Source organism: Vombatus ursinus, unplaced genomic scaffold (assembly GCF_900497805.2).
Source record: "Vombatus ursinus unplaced genomic scaffold, bare-nosed wombat genome assembly UNPS02014782.1, whole genome shotgun sequence".
NCBI classification, from domain to species: domain Eukaryota; kingdom Metazoa; phylum Chordata; class Mammalia; order Diprotodontia; family Vombatidae; genus Vombatus; species Vombatus ursinus.
The window spans coordinates 5,086,148-5,105,552 of NW_020954560.1; the positions used below are offsets into that span (position 1 = coordinate 5,086,148).

At 39.2% G+C, this 19,405-nt stretch overlaps 1 protein-coding gene across 1 annotated transcript in view; it reads right to left on the reverse strand.

Moving 5' to 3' along the window:
- Window positions 1-16,864, reverse strand: part of MAB21L3 (mab-21 like 3) — a 36,524-nt gene extending 19,660 nt beyond the window's left edge. Inside the window, exons 1-3 of the mRNA XM_027866774.1 lie at window positions 16,811-16,864; window positions 15,697-15,970; window positions 2,614-2,754 (exon numbers count right to left, since the gene is read on the reverse strand). Of these exons, the coding sequence (XP_027722575.1) occupies window positions 2,614-2,754; window positions 15,697-15,744 (189 nt within the window). The 5' untranslated portion in view covers window positions 15,745-15,970; window positions 16,811-16,864. The remainder of the gene's footprint in view (window positions 1-2,613; window positions 2,755-15,696; window positions 15,971-16,810) is intronic.
- Window positions 16,865-19,405: the final 2,541 nt, after the last annotated feature.

Genomic DNA, 19,405 nt, shown 5'->3' on the forward strand with positions numbered 1-19,405 from the left:
ACACACACACACACACACACACACACACACACACACACACACACACAAGGTTTTGATGAAGTAGACCCTCTCAGTCTGCAGAGCTCCATCCCTGATGAGGGCCCAAGCCTACCCTCATGCAAGGGCTCTGCAGAGGTGAGACTCTCTCTCTACTGAATTCCACTTGGCAAAACCACACAGAACAGAGCAGAACAAGACTCCCCTCAACAGTTATCTGGCAGAAATGAAAATAGAAGTAAATGGAATCAGGAATAAAGGTGCTTGCACACTCCACCCTTACTTAGGACTCCTGGGTTTTTCCATCTACTCTGCTGCTACACTTTCTAATATGAGTTGTTTCCTCCAAATAGCGTGAGAGTGCCTAGCTTGCTTTTTAAACTTGTATCCACAGTACTCAGCCAAGAGTGAGTGCTTCCTAAATGCTTTTTCATCCATCCATTTGTTCATGGCCTAACCCTCCAAAAAATGTGATCCTTGAGGACAGGGTTCTCTTCTGGGTTTTGGACTAAATGGTCTCTAACATCTTTTTTTTTTTCAACTCTCAGTCTTATGATTTCCTTTAGCTTTTTTTTTTTAAATTCTGTTCTTATAAAATATTCCAGTGTATAGTATAGAAAGAACACTGGACTTGATATTAGAAGAGCTGGTTTCAAATCCTACTGTTGCAACTTACTTGTAAATCCTTTTTCCTTGCTGGGACAATTTCCTCATCTGTAAAATGAGGGGAATTAGATGACTTCTCAGGATGCTTTCAGTTCTAAATCTATGGTCCTCTGGTATTCCATCTAGGTGAGGTAGATGGCTTAGAACAATAAGGCCATTTTAATAAGACTTAATAAAATTTTACCCACTGTCTTATACTGCAGTGACAGAATAATACATACATCCTATTCCTTGACTCTACTTGGTTTGCATAAATTTCTCGAGGCTGAAAGTTGGGTTTTTAGTTAAATCCAGTGGTTCTGCACCTTACTACTTGTGTGACTTAAGTCATTTCCTTTCTCTAGTCTGCAGTTTCCTGATCTATAAATTGGGATAATAATACTCAATAGAACCTGCTTCAGGTTGGTGGATTAAGTGAGAGAATGCAAATAAAATGGTTTGCAATTGCATATCCCCATGCAACAGTAAATTATTATTATTACATTATATATAATATAATTATATGTTATATAATAATTATATATTATATTTATAATAGATTTATGTTTATATATTATATTATAATGTTATTATATTTTATTATTATCGTCAAACTATTATCTGATTATCCTCTCTGATTGTCCAAATCCTGCCTATCTTTTAAGGACCAGGTCAAGTTCTATGTTCCATATAGGGTCTTTGCTGACTGCCCTAACTTCCAGTATTTTTCTTTTCTCTGGATTCACACAACATATGGTGGTGCTTATTCAGATACCATTTTGTTTTGCTATTTGGTTTTCATTCACATGCATATGTCTTACTTCTCCAACTAGACTATAAGCTCAGGAGGTCAGGAAAGGTCCGTGTCTTACAAATAGATCTCCCACAAGCACATAGTGGGTACTCAATACTTGACTTTAATAAAGCCAGGGTAGAGAAGTTAAGGAAGACAGGTTTCATGGCCCATTATAAGTCAAACTGCTAAAATAATCAAGATCAATTAATCAGTAGTCATTTATTAAGTTCCTACCTATGTGGAACTCAAGTCTTCCTGACTCCAAACCCAGTGCTCCACCCACCAAGCCACCTAGCTCCAAATAGACTAGAAATAATCATGAGAAAGACAGAAAACACTGGAATTGAGAAGGATTGGAAAAGGCTTCCTGTCAAAGATGGAATTTTAGCTGGGACTTGTCAGAAGCCAGGGAAGCTAGGTGACAGAGGTCAATAGGGAGAGCATTTCAAGCACAAGGAATAGTCAAGAGGAAATATCTGTAGTTGGAGTGTTGTGTTCAGAGAATAGCAGGAAGGCCAGAGGCATTGGATCAAAGAGTGTATGACTGGAATAAGGTGTAAGAAGACTAGAAAGGTGGGGGATGGAGATCAGGTTAGGAAGGACTTTGATCACCAAACAGAGGACTTTATATTTGATCCTGGGGAGCAGGGTAGAAAGCCACTAGATTTGAAAGGAATCCCCAAGATCTTCTAGTCCAGTTGTGTACAACTCAAATAGAAACAGATCCTTGTAGGCCATATATTGATTGAGATAACCTCAAATGGATATAATCTACATTGTTTTGTATTTTTATTTATTTTATTAAATATTTCCCAATTACATTTTAATCTCATATGGCTATGCTCAGGAGTTTTGCCAGTCACATGGTGGTCTGGGAATTTGACACCTTTGTAATGCAGTATGGTGATTGTTTCTACCACATTCTCCTAAAGGTATCATTTAGAATCTTCAGCAGCTCCTCTGGGGACATGGGGCTAAGCAGCTCTCCAAGGCAGCACCTTCTCTTATTAGATAGCTCTGATTCTCAGGATGTTTTTTTTTTTTTCTTATGTTGAGCTGAAGTCTATTTCCCTGAAATTTTGTGCTTGTTCTCCTCTCTGGGGCCAAGCAAAATTATTTAAATTATGGAGTATCTGAAGTAGATATTAAATCTAAAAAGAGCCACCATCTCTTACCTTTATGTTTTCATTGTGATAGCCTGATTTAGAAATGGGTTGGAATCTAATGTCTCTGTAGCTGATTTCTTTGGTCAACTTATGGATGATCTCCTGCACCTCTTCCACAATCTTGGAGAGTAGACGTTGTCTTGGACCCACCTGCATTGGAGAAACAGGAAAAAACTCTTTGATTGCTTAAGATCAGATCTCCCATCATTCCAAAATTTCTAATCTGAATCTTCCCACAGGGGAAAAATATTGTTCATAAACTCCGGCCCTAGAGAGGCTCTCAGGAGAAAAAAATCATTGACTCTGGCTCACCATTGTGACCCTATTATAAATAATGAAAGTAATAGTATATTATAACAAATTATATTGTATTATATTATACACTAATATTATAATAGTAAGAGATAGTTAACTCATTTGATTCTCACAACAACCCTGTGTGACAAATGCTATTATTATCCCCATTTTCAGGTGAGAAAACTGAGGTATGGATAGAGTGGCTAAATGATTTGTTCAGGGTCACTCAGTGTCCAAGATAAGATTTGAGTTTAGGTCTCCCTGACTCCAAGTCCAATACTCTATCCATGACATCAACTAGCTGCTTAAATAGCTCCCAAATGCCTCAGTTTCTATATCTATGAAGCGGGGTTCAAATATTTTATTTATAGATGAAAGTCTGTGAATTGCTGAAAGCAAACATACAACCAACTCAAAATTATTTATGTTCAGGAAGATAAAGGAATCCCAAAGATCAAAGTTCATAGATAGCTATAGGCCATGAACAAAAATTAAATCAATAAGAGATCCTAAAACCTATTTTTCCATACTTTTTTCCCTCATTTCCCACCAACCCTGGGTTCCTGAATCTTGGAGCAAGGCTTACTTTCAGGTAACAACCTTCTCTCTTAAGGTAAATCTTTACATTTGTTAAACAAAATTTGGTCATGGAACAATCTGTAAGCCAACATTTCATTGGCCAAGAAGCTCCTTCTGAAATAAGGATTACCGTTCTGCCTTTGGATGTTGCTGAGGAGAAGTCAGTCATAGGAAAACAGGAATACAGGCAGGGATGTTGTCATATTGACACTTTCCAGGCAGATACTTGTGATATCGACTGAACATTGAGCGCCAGTGGTAAAAAAAAAGAGTATTCACTCATAACAATGAATAGGATCTTTTTCAAGAGATCACCTGCTAGCAAATTGACTCACTATAGCATCATCTTCATAAATCTTCTCTACCAAGTATAGTCTCATTCCTAGTATCCAAGGCCTGCCAAAACTTTGCACCATTCTGTATTTTCTCAGACCACTTGTTGCTATGCAGTCTAGCCGTTAGCCTACTTGGATTACTTCTGTGTGGTTGTTTTCTCCTGCTACTAGACTATAAGTGCCTTGAAGTCGGGGACTTATTTGCTCTAGACATATATCTCCCCCAGCACCTGGCATAGTGTTCTATATCCTGGTGATGATGAATGAATATTATGGAGCCATCCCTAGATCTAGGAAGCAAACTATTATGAGTTTCAGACTACCAAACCAATGAATATTTATTAAACACCTACTGTGTGCCAGGCACTGTGGTAGGCACGAGGGATACAACTAATAAAAAGAAAAACCAACAGAGAATCGAACACCTAGACGATCTCAAACGTGAAAAAACGTATAAGAGGATGGTGGCAGACAGGTCAAGGGATAAGAAGCCTAATAAACGTTTTAGTAGATTGTAGTAAAAATAGAAACATAAGTGCTAACTCTGTACAGAGGTCAACCTCCTACAAGTATTGCCAAATTTAATGAAATGAATCTAGGAGCTTAGGAGCGACATACATATCCAATCTATTTCAACAAAGGTTCCTAAGCCCCAACAAATGGCTTACTTCTGAATAGCCACAAGGCCAGTCTGGCCAAACCAAAAAAAGTATGAAGGGGAGTAATACATATTAAGGGTAGGTTGGAGAGAGGTGGCTTTACATGACGAAGAGAGGTGATAGTATTTGATGCTACAGATATAGGGAGCCACTGGAGTTTACTGAATATTATAGAGACATGAGCAGACCTGTGCTTTAGGAATAACACTTTACCAGTTATGATGGAATGGAAAGAGCTACTGAAACAGTCCAGCTGAGAGGTGATGAAGAACTAGGGTGGTACCACCTGAGTTGTGAGAAGGGACCAGCCAGAGAGAGATTCTGGGGGTAAAATTGACAAGACTTAACAACTTATTGGAATATATAGATTGGGGAAGGCTGAGAAGATTTGAGAATAATTATGAAAGTAGAAGGATGGTGATATCCTCAACAGAAATAGGGAAGTTTAAATAATATTTTATTTTCTCCCAGTTACATGTGAAAACAATTTTTAACATTCTTTTTGTTTTTTTAGTTTTAAGTTCCAAATTCAAGAAAGGAAGGAAAGAAGGGAAAGAAGAAAGAAAGGAAGGAAGGAAGAGAAAAATAATATACTTCAGTCTGTATTTAGACAAAATTAGTTTTTTTTCTGGGGGCTAATAGTATTTTTCACAATGAGTCCTTTGGGATTGTCTTGTATCATTGTATTGCTGAGAATAGGTGAGTCTTTTGCAGTTCTTCATTGTACAATATTGCTGTTATTGTGTAAAATGTTCTGGATCTGCTCACTTCACTTTGTATCAGTTCATGTAAATCATTCCAGATTTTTCTGAAATCATCCAAGCAGATATCTTCTTTTTTTTTGTCCATTAATTTATTTATTCTTAGTTTTCAACATTCACTTCCACAAGATTTTGAGTTCCAAATTTTCTCCCCATCTCGTCCCTCCTCCAACCCCAAGACAGTGTGCATTCTGAATACCCTTTCCCCTAATCTGCCCTCCCTTCTGTCTCCACCCCCCTTCTCTTATCCCCTTCCTCTTCTATTTTTCTGTAAGGACAGGATAGATTTCTATACCCCATTGCCTGTAGATCTTATTTCCCAGGTGCATGGGAAAACAATTTTTTAACATTTGTTTTTAAAACTTTGGGTTTCAAATTTTCTCCCTTCCTCCCTCCCCACCCACACTCATTGAGAAGGCAATCACCTTGATACAGGTTATACTTGTTTAGTCATGCAAAACACTTCCATAGTAGTCATGCTGTAGAAAACTATATTTCCCTTCATCCTATCCCGCCCCCCCCATTTATTCTATTCTCTCTTTTGACCCTGTCCTTCCTCAGAATTGTTAGCTTCTGATTACTTCCTACCTCGATCTGTCCTCCCTTCTATCATCCCACTGGTCTCTTATTCCCTTCCCCCCTATTTTCCTGTAGGGTAAGATAGCTTTCCATACCCAATTGAGTGTATATGTTATTCCCTCCTTAAGCCAAATCTGATAAGAATAAGATTCACTCATTCCCTCTCACCTTCCCCCATTCCCCTCCACTGTAAAAGCCTTTTCTTGTCTGTTTTATGTGAGATAATTTACCCCATTCTACCTCTCCTTTTCTCCTTCTCCCAGTATAATCTTCTCTTATCCCCTAATTTTATTCTCCAGATATCACCCATTCATCTTCAACTCACCCTGTGCCCTCTATCTATCAATCTATCTATACATATAATTTTTTCCCTCCAACTTCCCTAATACTGACAAAGGTCTCATGAGTTACAAATATCATCTTTCCATGTAGGAATGTAAACAGTCCAACCTTAACAAGTCCCTTATGATTTCTCTTTCCTGTTTACCTCTTCATGTTTCACTTGAGTCTTGTATTTGAAAGTCAAATTTTCTATTCTGCTCTGGTCTTTTCATCAAGAACACTTGAAAGTCCTCTATTTCACTGAATGACCATTTTTTTCCCCTGAAGGATTATACTCAGTTTTGCTGGGTGGGTGATTCTTGGTTGTAATCCTATCTCCTTTGCCCTCTGGAATATCATATTCCAAGCCCTGGGGTCCCTTAATGCAGAAGCTGCTAAATCCTGTGTTATCCTGATTGTGTTTCCACAATACTTGAATTGTTTCTTTCTGGCTACTTACAATATTTTCTCCTTGACCTGGGAATTTTGGAATTTGGCTACAAAGTTCTTAGGAGTTTTCCTTTGGGGATCTCTTTCAGGAGGTGATTGGTGGATTCTTTCCATGTCTATTTCACCCTCTGGTTCTAGAATATCGGGGCAGTTTTCTTTGATAATTTCTTGAAAGATGATGTTGAGGCTCTTTTTTTTGATCATGGCTTTCAGATAGTCCAATAATTTTTAAATTCTCCCTCCTGGATCTATTTTCCAGGTCAGTTGTTTTTCCAATGAGATATTTCACATTGTCTTCTACTTTTTTTCATCCTTTTGGTTTTATTTTACAGTGTCTTGATTTCTTATAAAGTCACTAGCTTCCAATTGCTCCATTCTAATTTTTAAGGAAGTATTTTCTTCAGTGAGTTTTTGGACTTCCTTTTCCATTTGGCCAATTCTACTTTATAAGGCATTCTTCTCCTCATGGACTTTTTGGACCTCTTTAGCCATTTGGGTTAGGCTATTTTTTAAGGTGTTATTTTCTTCAGTATTTTTTTAGGTCTCCTTTAGCAAGCTGTTGACTTAGTTTTTCATGATTTTCTTGCATCACTCTCATTTCCCTTCTCAGTTTTTCATCTATTTTTCCTACTTGCTTCTCAAAATCCTTTTTGAACTCTTCCATGGCCTGGGACTGATTCATATTTTTCTTGGAGGCTTTGGATGTAGGAGCTTTGACTTTATTGTCTTCTGGTTGTATGTTTTGATCTTCTTTGTTACCAAAGAAAGATTCTATGGTCTGACTTTTTTTGTGCAGTTTGCTCATGTTCCCTGCCAATTACTTGAGTTTTAAACTCTTTGTTAAGGTAAGGATCTGCTTCCAGTGTGGAGAAAATACTGTCCCAAGCTTTAGGAGTTTTGTGCAACTGTTTTCAGAGATACTTTTAAGGACCTGTAAATTTTCAGGTCTTCCAAGGTGATATGATCAAGGGTGAGGTGTTTACTTCTTTCCTGGCCTGTGCTCTGGTCTATGAGTGACCACAAATACTCTTTTCTGCCTTGGAACTGTAAGGAGGATTCCCTCTCCACTACCACTATAAGCTCCACCACGCCAGCGCTTTTCCTCACCCCAGGACCTCCACCCAGAACTGTGACCCAGATCCAAGCATGGGCAAAACAAGAGAATCAGCACCAGCAAAGAGATCCCTGTAATCCCTCTTTGATCAGCCACTAGATTCCCCTTCAGTCTGTGGGCCAAGAGTTCCAGAAGCAGCCGTCGCCCTCAGGCTGCGCCCGTACTGAGGCTGCCCAGCTTCTCTCTTACTGTGGTCACAGACTTTTCCTACTGACCTTCTAAGTTGTCTTTGGCATTTGTGGGTTGAGAAGTCTGGAAACCACCACAGATCCCCTTGATTCAATCCCCTGAGACCTGCTCCAGGTTCGCTGAGGCCTGTTTTGCCTGTGTGCCGGCGGTGAACTGTGTTTCTCTCCCAGCCTGGCAGGATAGACCTTTCTAATCAACCATCCAGGTTGTCTTGAGCTAGAAATTTTTTCACTCTATCATTTTGTGTGTTCTGCTGCTCTAGAGTTTGTTTAGAGCCATTTTTTATAGGTATTTGGAGGGGTTTGGGGGAGAGCTCAAGCAAGTCATTGTTTTTACTTTGACATCTTGGCTCCACCCCTAGAAATGGGGGAGTTTAGAAGAAGAATTGGATTAAGGGAGAAATATAATTAGTTTTGTTTTGGAAATCTTGAGTTTGAGATGTCCACGGGCATTCAGTTTGAAATATGTGGTTAGTAATGAACATGGGCAGCTAGATGGTGCCATAAGTTCATCAAGCTCTGGGCCTTAAGTCAGGAAGTTCAAATTCAGCCTCAGATACTTAGTAGGTATGTGACCCTGGGCAAGTCACTTAACCCTGCTTGTTTCAGTTTTCTCATCTGTAAAATGGACTGGTGAAGGAAATGGCAGCCCACTCCAGTATCTTTGCCAAGAAAACCCCAAATGGGGTCAAGAAGAGTTGGACAAGACTGAAAAGACTGAACACAATGGAAATTGGGGGGAGAAAGAGAGAGAGAGAGAGAGAGAGAGAGAGAGAGAGAAGCAGGACCAGACACATATATATGGGAATCATTTGCGTAGAGATGATAATTGAAGCCAGAGGAACTGATGAAATCATCAAGTCAGAGAATGTGGAAAAGTACCCAGTACTGAGCCTTGGAGTAAACCCCCTTAGGGAGTGGGATATGAATGATATTCCAACAAAGGAGGTTATTAAGGAGTGGTCAGTCAGGTAGGAGGAGAACCAAGAGTGATGTCACAAAACCCCAGAAATTAAACATTATCCAGGAGTGGATAACAGGTGAAATGCTACAGAGAAGTCAAGAAGGAATAGAATTGAGAAAGTGAGAATAGTCTGAGGACTTGGAGAAAGGGAGGGGAGGAAAGGGAAATCAGAGCAACAGCCATTGGGGGTGAGGGCAGGTGGTGAGTTTGAAGGGACTAAAGGTCACAGTGAGAACAAAGAATGTGATTAGGAGGAATTGAGGCCTAGGGAATGACAGAGAAAACTGACTGAGTAAAAATAACAGATTACAAGCATTTAAAAGCATGAAGTACGAGATAAGATTGAAAAGATAGGTAGATAGGTACCCTTCTAAATTTTGTCTTGTCTTCCAGTATGAATACTAACTGAAACCACCAAGAAAGAACTTTGGCTATTTCCCATAGGCCAATGGTCCCAAAGTTCCTGTTCCTCCTCTGGTAAAGGTTTTCTTTCTGCCCTAGTGTGAAGGAGGGTGACAGAACACCATCTATTCCAACTCTTAGAAGAAAAAACAGAGACTCAGAGAGGCAAAATGACTTCTGAATATCATACAGAAAGACATGGAGCAGGACTAGAACTCATGTCTGTTGACTCCCAGGCTCTTTCCATTAAGCAGAATCACTGAATCTTGAGGGTTAGAAGAGAACTTGGAGGCAAAGTCTCAATGGGACATTTTTGTTCAATGGGCATAGAAGGCTTGCTCCATTGGGACAGCAGTGGGGTAGGGAGCGATACCACCACAATGGGAATGCAGAAACCTAAGGATACTGGCCCCCATAGGGAAAGACCAGAGGCTGATTGTCTAATCCTCTTTAGCTTTTAAAGCCCTCTATTACTCAGCCTCTTCCTCCTTTTCTAGTACAATTATACCTCAGTTAATGTCTTCCCTCAGAGATGATATCCAATTTCTCTTGTACAGAGGTTCAAGTGGTCATTCAGCCTTTTCTTTATAATCTTTAATGAAGGGGAAACCACTCCTTTTGGAAGCAACTTTCTAAGCCACTTTCTTAGTTTGGGGCTGCCACCCAAGGTATGATTCCCTCCATCTTTCCTCTTCCAACCTCTCCTCTCTCCCCGGGCATTTGAGCTCATTCTTTTATGTCTTTTCTATTCAATGATATTCCCAGCCAGCAGATCTAGGACCACAAACCCTTTCACAAAACCTCGGTCATTTCAGTAATTTTCTATTGTATGTCTTTGAAGTTCTTAATAGTTTGTTGGCCACAGAATTTCTAGCATGTCTTAAAAAAAAACCTGATTGCTTCATTAGCAGTTTTGTGTCACTATCATGATGCACATTTGCTTTCCCTATGTAACAGATAAAATAAATGGGTGATTTATGGAACTGACAACTGCAAATTTCAGGTTCAGGGGTGGTTTGTGTTTTGTGGTGAAAGAAATATACATACATATATATGTATATGTATATATATATACACACACACACACACACACATAGACAGGTAGATAAATAGTGTGTATGTATACATATATCATATATAGTGTATATGTATACATACGCGTGAATGTATTATGTATGTTATTGTTGTTCAGTTGTTTTTCTGTCATGTCTGACTCTTCATGACCCCATTTGGGGTTTTCTTGGCAGAGATACTGAAGTGGTTTGCCATTTCCTTCTCCAGTACATTTTACAGATGAAGAAGCTGAGGCAAACAGGGTTAAATGACTTACCCAGGGCCACACAACTAGTAAGTGTCTAAGCCCAGATTTGAACTCATGAAGATGAGTCTTCTTGATTCCAGTCCTGGCACATTATCTGCTGCACCACCTAGCTGCCTCATTATGTATGTATGTATGTATGTATGTATACGTAATTTCCCTTTCAGGTCTAAATGTAGGCTCTTTTGAGCTCTCTTGGACCTCAGTTCCCAACCAACTCCAAATCTATGACTGTATTCGCTATATTTCTTCACCTGTATTTTACAGGTCTGGTCTTGCATTTTACCCATCTCGTCCAGCCCTCCTCATTTCGAGGGGGTTTAGACTCGAGGTGGTGGTCCCTTGAAGCACACATATTCTGTGAGTCTATATTCCTGTTTAGGTCAAATTAGGGGTGTGTTAAAATAATCTCCACTTCAGGGTTGAAGGAGACAGACAGAAGTAAAGCCAGGTGTGGGGAGGGATTGGGGTAACCTACTCCATAGTTACTCATGGGGGAAGATTTGTTCTGAGGGAGTCAGATCATGTAGAGCTTTGTCCAAACAGGGAGGAACTTCCACAAGTAGAAACCTGCCACCAAGCTGGCCCCCACAACCTCAGCTTTGCCTTGCAAAACACAGAAAGAAATCATGTGTTCTCTTCCCTCAAGCCACATCAGCAGATCTATCCTATAATAAGGCATTTAAAAAAAACAACCCAAAAAACCCAACTCTGTCTGATCAGATAAGAAAGCTACAATGAAACCATTTCAAATCCCACTTGGACTTTGGGGCTCTGTCTAAACCAGAAGACCTCTGGGAGATGATTTCTTCCATTCTGTGTTCACTAAGTTAATTAATAAAGGAAGACTTGCTTCTCTTTAACAAGTTGCATGGATTCTGCAGAGAGGACCAAAAAAAAAATTAACTAAAAATACTTCTTTAGAGAGGCAGTGGGCATTATAGAAAGAGGTAGGAGAAAGGTCCAAATATTTTGTAGCTACAGGGAGCACAACTACAAAGGATTATGAAGAAACTATTTGACATTTCAATACTTTATATGTAAATATTTATATAATAAAACCATAACAAAGACAAGCTTTTAAAGATCTTATACAACAATTTATATTATATTTTATATATTACAAGATTTTAAGATTTTTAATTTAAAAAGATTTATAATTCAATTAAATTTAAAATTTCAAATCAAATTTTAATTTTAAATTCAAAATCAAATTTAAAATTAAAATTTAATTGAAAATATTTTTAATTATAAGATTTTAAAAATATTATATTATTAGATCCACTTACAAAAGTATATTAACCAAAGGATCTGTGAAACAGAATGGCCTAAGCCTATATAAGGATCTTAATCTGTCCCTAGCCAGAAGAGACGTAGGTTCAAATCCTACCCCTGATTTTTGCTAGCTATGTGATCATAGGTCTTTCACAGCCTCTCTGGGGCCTCAGTTTTTTTCATCTTAAAATGTTAATATTAAATATTACCTGTGGTACCTACTTCACAGGGTTGTAGTGAGGATCAAATGAGGTGTGTGAAATGTTTTCAAAACTTGAATTTCAAATCTTTTATTTATTTTTTGCTTTTTGGTGAGGCAATCGGGGTTGACTTGCCCAGGGTCACACAGCTAGTAAATAAATGTCAAGTGTCTGAGATCACGCTTGAACTCAGGTTCTCCTGACTCCGAGGCAGGGGCTCTAGTCACTGCGCCACCTAGCTGCCCCTGTGAATTTCAAATCTTAAAGCATTAAGCTCAACTCCACCTCTCTGTCTCCCTCATTATCATCATCATATTCTTGGAGTATCTATAATTTTATTAGTAAGGCATTCTTTTCAATGATACAGATTTCAACTATTCTGAGTGTTGCCAAGATTGCAAACTCAGTTTGTTTGCTCCTTAGACAAATGACACATAAGCTATAATCACTAACCCTAAATCAAAACTTTTCCAGGTTGGTAGGAACTGCCAGGCTTTGGGATCCACTGGCATAGAATCCCAAGGCACCTTCACACCATACCAAAAATATATGGTAAAAGAACTGTCTATGCGGAGGGTCTACACATATGGACTAATGATAGATCTAAGAGAATCACAAATGTGTAATAACACATTCATGTAGAGCATTTTTACCAAAACAACAACAATAATGAGAAGGATGATGATATTTAAATAGCACTTCAAGGTTTGCAAAAGCACCATATATAAATGATCTCATTTGACCCTCATAACAATAGGTGCTATTATTATCCCCATTTAGCAGATGAGGGAATGTGACTTAGAGGGTTAAGTGAATTGTCCGTGGTTACATGTCCGTTACGTGTCTGAAGTGGAATTCAAACCCAGGTTTTTCTGATTCCAAATCCAGTGCTCTATAAACTTCACTTTGCTGTCTTTCAGTTATCACAGAACATGTTAATGCTAAATAGGGCCTAGAGGTCATCTAGTTTAATTCCTTCTCTCTTTTTTTTTTTTCCAGATGAGGAAACCGGGACCCAAAGAGGTCATTATTTTAGATGAGTATTTTTATTGAAATTTATCAGAGATCACGTCAAAATAATAAAGGCAACTTTATAGAAAGAATTGCCTGGGGCCCAAAATTTTTGTGGGCTCCACCTCTCTCTAATGAGACATGGTATTGTCCTGTGATGTTATCCAGATCTCCATCTTTACCTGCCCTCTTCTCCATCTCCTCTTTATCTCAAAAGATAAATATTCAATTAGTATGTGCTGAGTATTATTTTCCCTTGCTAGCATCATCCTAAGTCCTGAAAAGAGCTAAAAATAACATGTTAGACGTAATTCTTGTTCTCCAGGAATGTTATACTCTAAAGGAGAAGACAAGATAGCTTCATAGCTAGGGACAGATAAAGATTAAACTGTAAATTCCTAGAAGATAGGAACCATGTCTTTTTAAATAAGCATTCCCCAAAGGCCTGATAAAGAGCTGTAAACCCCAATATTTATTAAATAACACTTTCTAGATGGACATGAATAAAGTGGAGATGGGCACATTCATAGAGGATTATGGAAAATCTGTGCAAGTAAGGCATAGAAGTATTTAGAGTAGCTGATGGCCAATCATTCTGACTTTGGAAGTCTTCATGGAGGAAATGAATCTTAAGCATAGTTCTGAAGGAGTATAGGAATATAGTTTAGAGAAATATAATGGCGGATGTTCTAAGTAGGAGGTATGAGACAAAAGAAAAAATAAGAGGAAGGACAGAGACTCAATAATTGTTTACCACATTCATAGACATAAATGAATGAATGAATGAATGAATGAATGACAGCAGGCAAATCTGTTGAGTTGAAGCAGTTCTTCTGGTTATAAAATCAATGTTCCTTTCGAGAGATTGGGAAGGTCAAATGACTCCATACAATGGAGAGCCTTCAATGGAGTTTGGATTTTAGTCTGATCTTTCCGAGGATTAATGCTTCTAAATTCATTACAGACGCTCCCTGCTGAGCTACTTAAAACAATGATAGGAAGAATAATAGAAAGAATTTTGCTTACCTAGAATTTTACAAATAATTCAAGTTTGAATATTGAACAAAGAAAACTCAGATGTATGTATTCCCCTCTAAAATGTAGGTGTAAAAGGACTGGCTACTTGATAGATTCCGTTTTCTTGGCAGGAGGTAAAGGTACAAAGTTTTAAGAACATCTACAAAATAGCTGCAGTGAGCTCTGTACCTCTAAAGACAAATCTTCAATGAACATTAACTGAGTATTATTACCCTTAATAGCAGGGCCTTAAGTCACGAAGAGAGTTAAAAAGGTACAATTCTCATGATACCTACAGTGAGCAACTACCTACCTCATTTTTCTTCTTACTCTGCCTAAGAACTCTCAGGTGGCAAAATATAAAAATAATACTTATTAATTAATTAATGAGAGTGACTTTTTCCCCAGAAAGTTTAATGAAAGTCCTTGAAAAGTCCTGAAACCACTCAAGGTGCTTATTGTTTTTATCAGACCTTGTTTCCTTTTTTTCTGAACTTCTCTCTGGGACTCAGTTTCATTATCTGTTGAATAAGGGATTTGTATTACCTTAGTAGAACTCAAACTGGTGATGACAGTTAGCTCTTTGCCTGAGGGTACTGAATTTACTGGCAGCCACTGACATACCTTTCCTGGCCAGCTAGAAACCAAAAGAGCTCATCACCCAGTTAACAGAGATAATTAGTTAAATACAAAAGCAAGTTACCGAATGCCTGGACCAGGTGTGAGCACCTTCTTTCTTTATAAAGGTGGGCAGTTCCATTCTGTCTGAATTCCCCTACTGGAAGGTCATAAGTGTCCTCCCATCCGTCTTCCCTCCCTCTCACCTGCTCCCCCGCCCCCAACTGAGGGAAAATTGAGCACCTGCCCTGGGTTCATTTCTAGTAGTAACTGGGAGCACCACAATTCTTAGTCACTGCTAAGCTCTGAGATCTCTTTCATTAAGCTCTGGGCTCCTTTTACTGGGCATTTAGTAAACATGGCCAAATGAAGCCGTCCTTGTACAGGACACACTGTATTAGGCACTCTGTAAGACATACAAAGAACAAAAGAAGTTGTCTCAGCCTCCGGGGAAGCTCACCAGTCCAGTCAGGGAGAGAAAACTGAATAGAGAAATGCTAGAACAACAATTACAAAGCAGTTTTTGAATGACTCCAAGGGGATGTGGTGAAATAGGAAAACATGAAAGAGACAGAACCATCAGCAAAGAAATCCTAAGAAAGAAACTAAAAAGTGGTAAAGGAACCCTAAGAAGGGAGACGTAATGGGACGACTCTAGGTTATTTCCATTTGCAATGCATGCAGACATACATACACATGTACATACATATATGTGCCTATGTGTGTCTGTGTATATAATATCTTAGTACAATTTTTTGTTGCATATTATCTTCCTTGATAGAATGTGAGTTTCATGAGGGCAGGGACCATGATTTTTTTTCCCTTTCTTTGTATCCTCAGTACTTAGCACAGTGCCAGGCACATTGTAAATGCTTGTTGATTACCTTTAAGCCTAAAGGGGCTCCATAAGAATTTTCTCCTCAAATTCCACAGTATCTACACAGAGATGCTGAGTGAATGGCAAGAAAACAGAGGGATAGGGGGACAGAAACATTCATTCTTACCTTATTCATAAGATAACTCTTCATAGCTTCTTCTGTTAATGATTCCATGGTTTCTCTTTTTTTTGTTCCAGATTGTGCTTTAGGTTCTTGGGCTGATTCTAACTGCACAGAAAAATGCTGGTGTGCTGTTTGTCTTGAGGCTGTTGTCCACTATCCACATGTTGCCCCTCCCAGTTTCTCTGGGAGTTAAACAAAAGGGCCGTCCCAACAACACGTGGATCTGTCCTCCTCAGCTCTTGGCTCAAATCGTCTTTTGCAAGTCATAAGAACACATCTGTCATTAAAAAAAAAAATACTTTGGGGGCGGGGAGGAAAGAAAGAAACGATTTGTCATTCGCGTAAGTCTAATACGATTTTCTAGACTATCCCTGAAGAATTTTTAGTCTTCTAAAACATATTTCCCACTCAGATATTTGAAATTTTTTTGGAAGACAGAAATGCGATCTAGCCAGCCATCCTTCCAAAACCTCTCCCGAGTTAATCTCTTCCCAATTTCCTTTGTATTCAGTTTTACTGAGACCAGGAGCACCCCCTTGCCTTTCTGGGCTCATATCTCCTCTGTTCCCTCTCATGTTGACAGTAAATACCCTAGCCTGACGATCTAGAGCACAGTTTGATTTACTTTCTTTACAATAAACAGATAAGAAACTGAGAGATAATCAGTCTGTCTGGCAACAAGCTTCTGAGAGATAATGTGTGCACTACTTTTTGCTTTTAGAACTAGATGCCCATATGCTTGTTCTTTCTCTCTCTCTCTCTCCCCTTCTCGTTCTCCTCTCTCTTTCTTCCTGTTACATTCTCTCTCTCCTTTCTCTGTCACATTCTCTCTTCTGTCTTACATTCGATCTCTCTTTTCTGCTACATTCACTCTTTTCTCTTTCTCTTTTTTTCTCTCTTGCATTCTCTCTCACATTCTCTCTCCTTTCTCTCACTGTTATATTCTCTCTCTTCTCTCTCTCTTGCTTTCTCACATTCTCTCTCTTACATTCTATCTTCTCTCTTTTGCATTCTCTCTTCTCTCTCTCTCTCTCTCTCTCTCTCTCTCTCTCTGTCTCTCGGATGGCTCACATACATGGGGAATACAATACAAGACAGAAATCTTTTGCTTGCTCACCTGTTTTCCTTTAAACATAACTTCGCTCTTCCTATTTGAAGGCCCTGTGTGGCTGGCAATAAAAACAAAGTCACTATAAACAGGCCTGTAGTAAGTGGAGAAAATGCTCTCATCTGGTTTCATCAGCAAGAGTCATGTTTGAGAGGAGCATGGGCAGCAGATACCCAGCCAGGCTGGCTCAGGCTGGTTTTACTGCAGGTGAAAACCATTTCACAATGGCCCAGTCTCCCAGAAACAAGAAAACATTGCCTAGTAGTACCCAGACAATCTGTCAAATTACAACACATACGCAATCTCAGCATGCTTCTGTCAAGTATGCCAAAGGTGGGGAGTGTGTTTCAAGAAAACAACAATGAAACACTTTAAGCCTGATGCTCTCCGTTTTAATTTATACCTATTAAATTCAGTAACCTTGACATCAGCCTTGATCTCGGAAGTCTAGGCTGGGTACCTTCTATGTACACCTCTGCCTATCTCTGCTATCCCAGTGAGGTATGACCCAAATTTGACTCCAACTATTCCCAAATCCATCTTCAATGCCTCTATGTGTCCTGCCATCTTGTGTTTGGGCTATTCCTTGCTTTCTGGAGAGCATTATAAAAAAAAATCAGCGGTAACAAAAAAAAAAAAATACACGCTCATCTCCTCCTTCCCTTAAAATAGTGTTTTGTTTGTTTCCAAAACCCTATAATCTTCTTAATTCTTGTTTGATATAGTTTGATTTGTCATAGAAGGGCTGGTGAGCTGGAAAAATAAATGAAGAAAAGAATGGTCCCATTTCTCTGGGTATAGATGAGGACTGCTAGACATAAGCATTTAAAATCCTGAGTGAAATGTAATTATGTCAAAAGGACGAGGAGGGGGAGGGAGGAGTTTACTCACAGTGACTGAGTTGTGAGTGGCCAGTCCAAGGCTTCAACCAGGAACATGGTTCCTGGTTTGGGGAAATAGTTCTTTAAGGAAAAGGGCATTGAGATACATTTCCACATCTACAAGACATCTCACAGCCTGAGACAGATACAGCCTCGATCCCTGACTACTGTATGTATGTATGTATTTGGTTTGGAGCTGTGATTTCATTGGTATGAGGAACTCATGATGAGGAAATCCCTCTACCAACATAGAGTGGTAACTGATAATTTCAAAGCTGAAAGGGACTTTAGAGGCCAAGTCCAATTTCTATTTTACCAGTAAGGAAACTGAGGTACAAAACTGTGTTGATTGGGACCACTACAAGTTTGTGTTAGACAGTCTCAACTGGGCCCTTCCTGAGGCAAGGCAATCCTTTTACATCTCTCTGATCCATTCACTATCCCACTTCCCACGGCACCTCCCACAGCTCCCCTCTCACTTGCCTTCTGAGCTGACAACCTTGCCTCATATTTCACTGAAATTACTGGGGCCATTTGCAGAGACTGCCTTCTTTCTCTGTCATCACTCAAATGCTTTCTGCCAGGATCCCCTTCTTTACTCCTGTCTCACACAAAGAAGTGGCTTGCTGGTGTGTGGGTAAGTGTTTAACAAACAGCTTTTTGGAAAAGAAAATGTATACATGACACACTTTTAAGTTTAATCTGTGTTATTAACATTTTTCTTCATCACTTTCTTAAGTCTAGACAATCAACGAAACAATCGACCAAGCTCTGATTTGTAATGGTTGCTAGTTTCCAAGGTATAAATGCTTACATTGAAAGTTTAACAATAGCTGGTCTGAGATGACTCCCTGGAAGTGGTCTTTGTCTTCTTCAAGGCAAACCTTTCCATATGCTCAAGGGATCCCAATACATTTCCATCTTCTGCAGACTGGCCCCTCTCTTACCTCTACTGTCTCACTAATCTTCAATTGCTTCCTCTCTACTGGCTGTTTTCCTGCTATCTACAAACATAACCATGTATTCCCTATGTTCAAAAATCCCTCACCCGATCTATCCATCCCTACTAGCTATCCACCTATATCTCTCCTCTTTTTTTGTGGCTAAACTCCTTGAGAAAGCTAACTACAACTGATGCCTCCAATTACTTTCCTCTCATTCGCTTAACTATTTGCAATTTGGCTTCTCACTTCATCATTCAACCAAAAGTGCATTCTCCAAATTTACTAATTATCTTGTACTTGCCAAAACTAATGGCGTTTTCTGAATCCTCAGCCTTGACTTCTCTGCAGCCTTTGACACTACTGATCATGCCCTTCTCTTTGGTGGGCAGCTGGGTGACACAATGAGATAATACAAAGGGAGAAGAGAAGAGGACTCAGGAAACAGCCCTGTGGGACACCTCAGGTTAATGGACATGACCTGGGAGAGGATTCAGGAAAGTAGACTGAGAAGGAGCAGTGTGATAGGTAGAAGAAGAACCAGCAGAGAATGATGTCCCAAAAACCTAGAGAGAAGAGAATATCAAGGAGAGGTTGTTATTTAGTCATTTTTTTCAGCTGTGTCCAACCCTTCGTGACTCCATTTGGGGTTTTCTTGGCAAAGATACTGAAATGGCTTGCCATTTTCTTCTCCAGCTCATCTGACAGATGAGGAACCTGAGGCAAACGGGGTTAAGTGACTTGTTCAGGGTCACACAGCTAGTTTCTGAGGCCAGATTTGA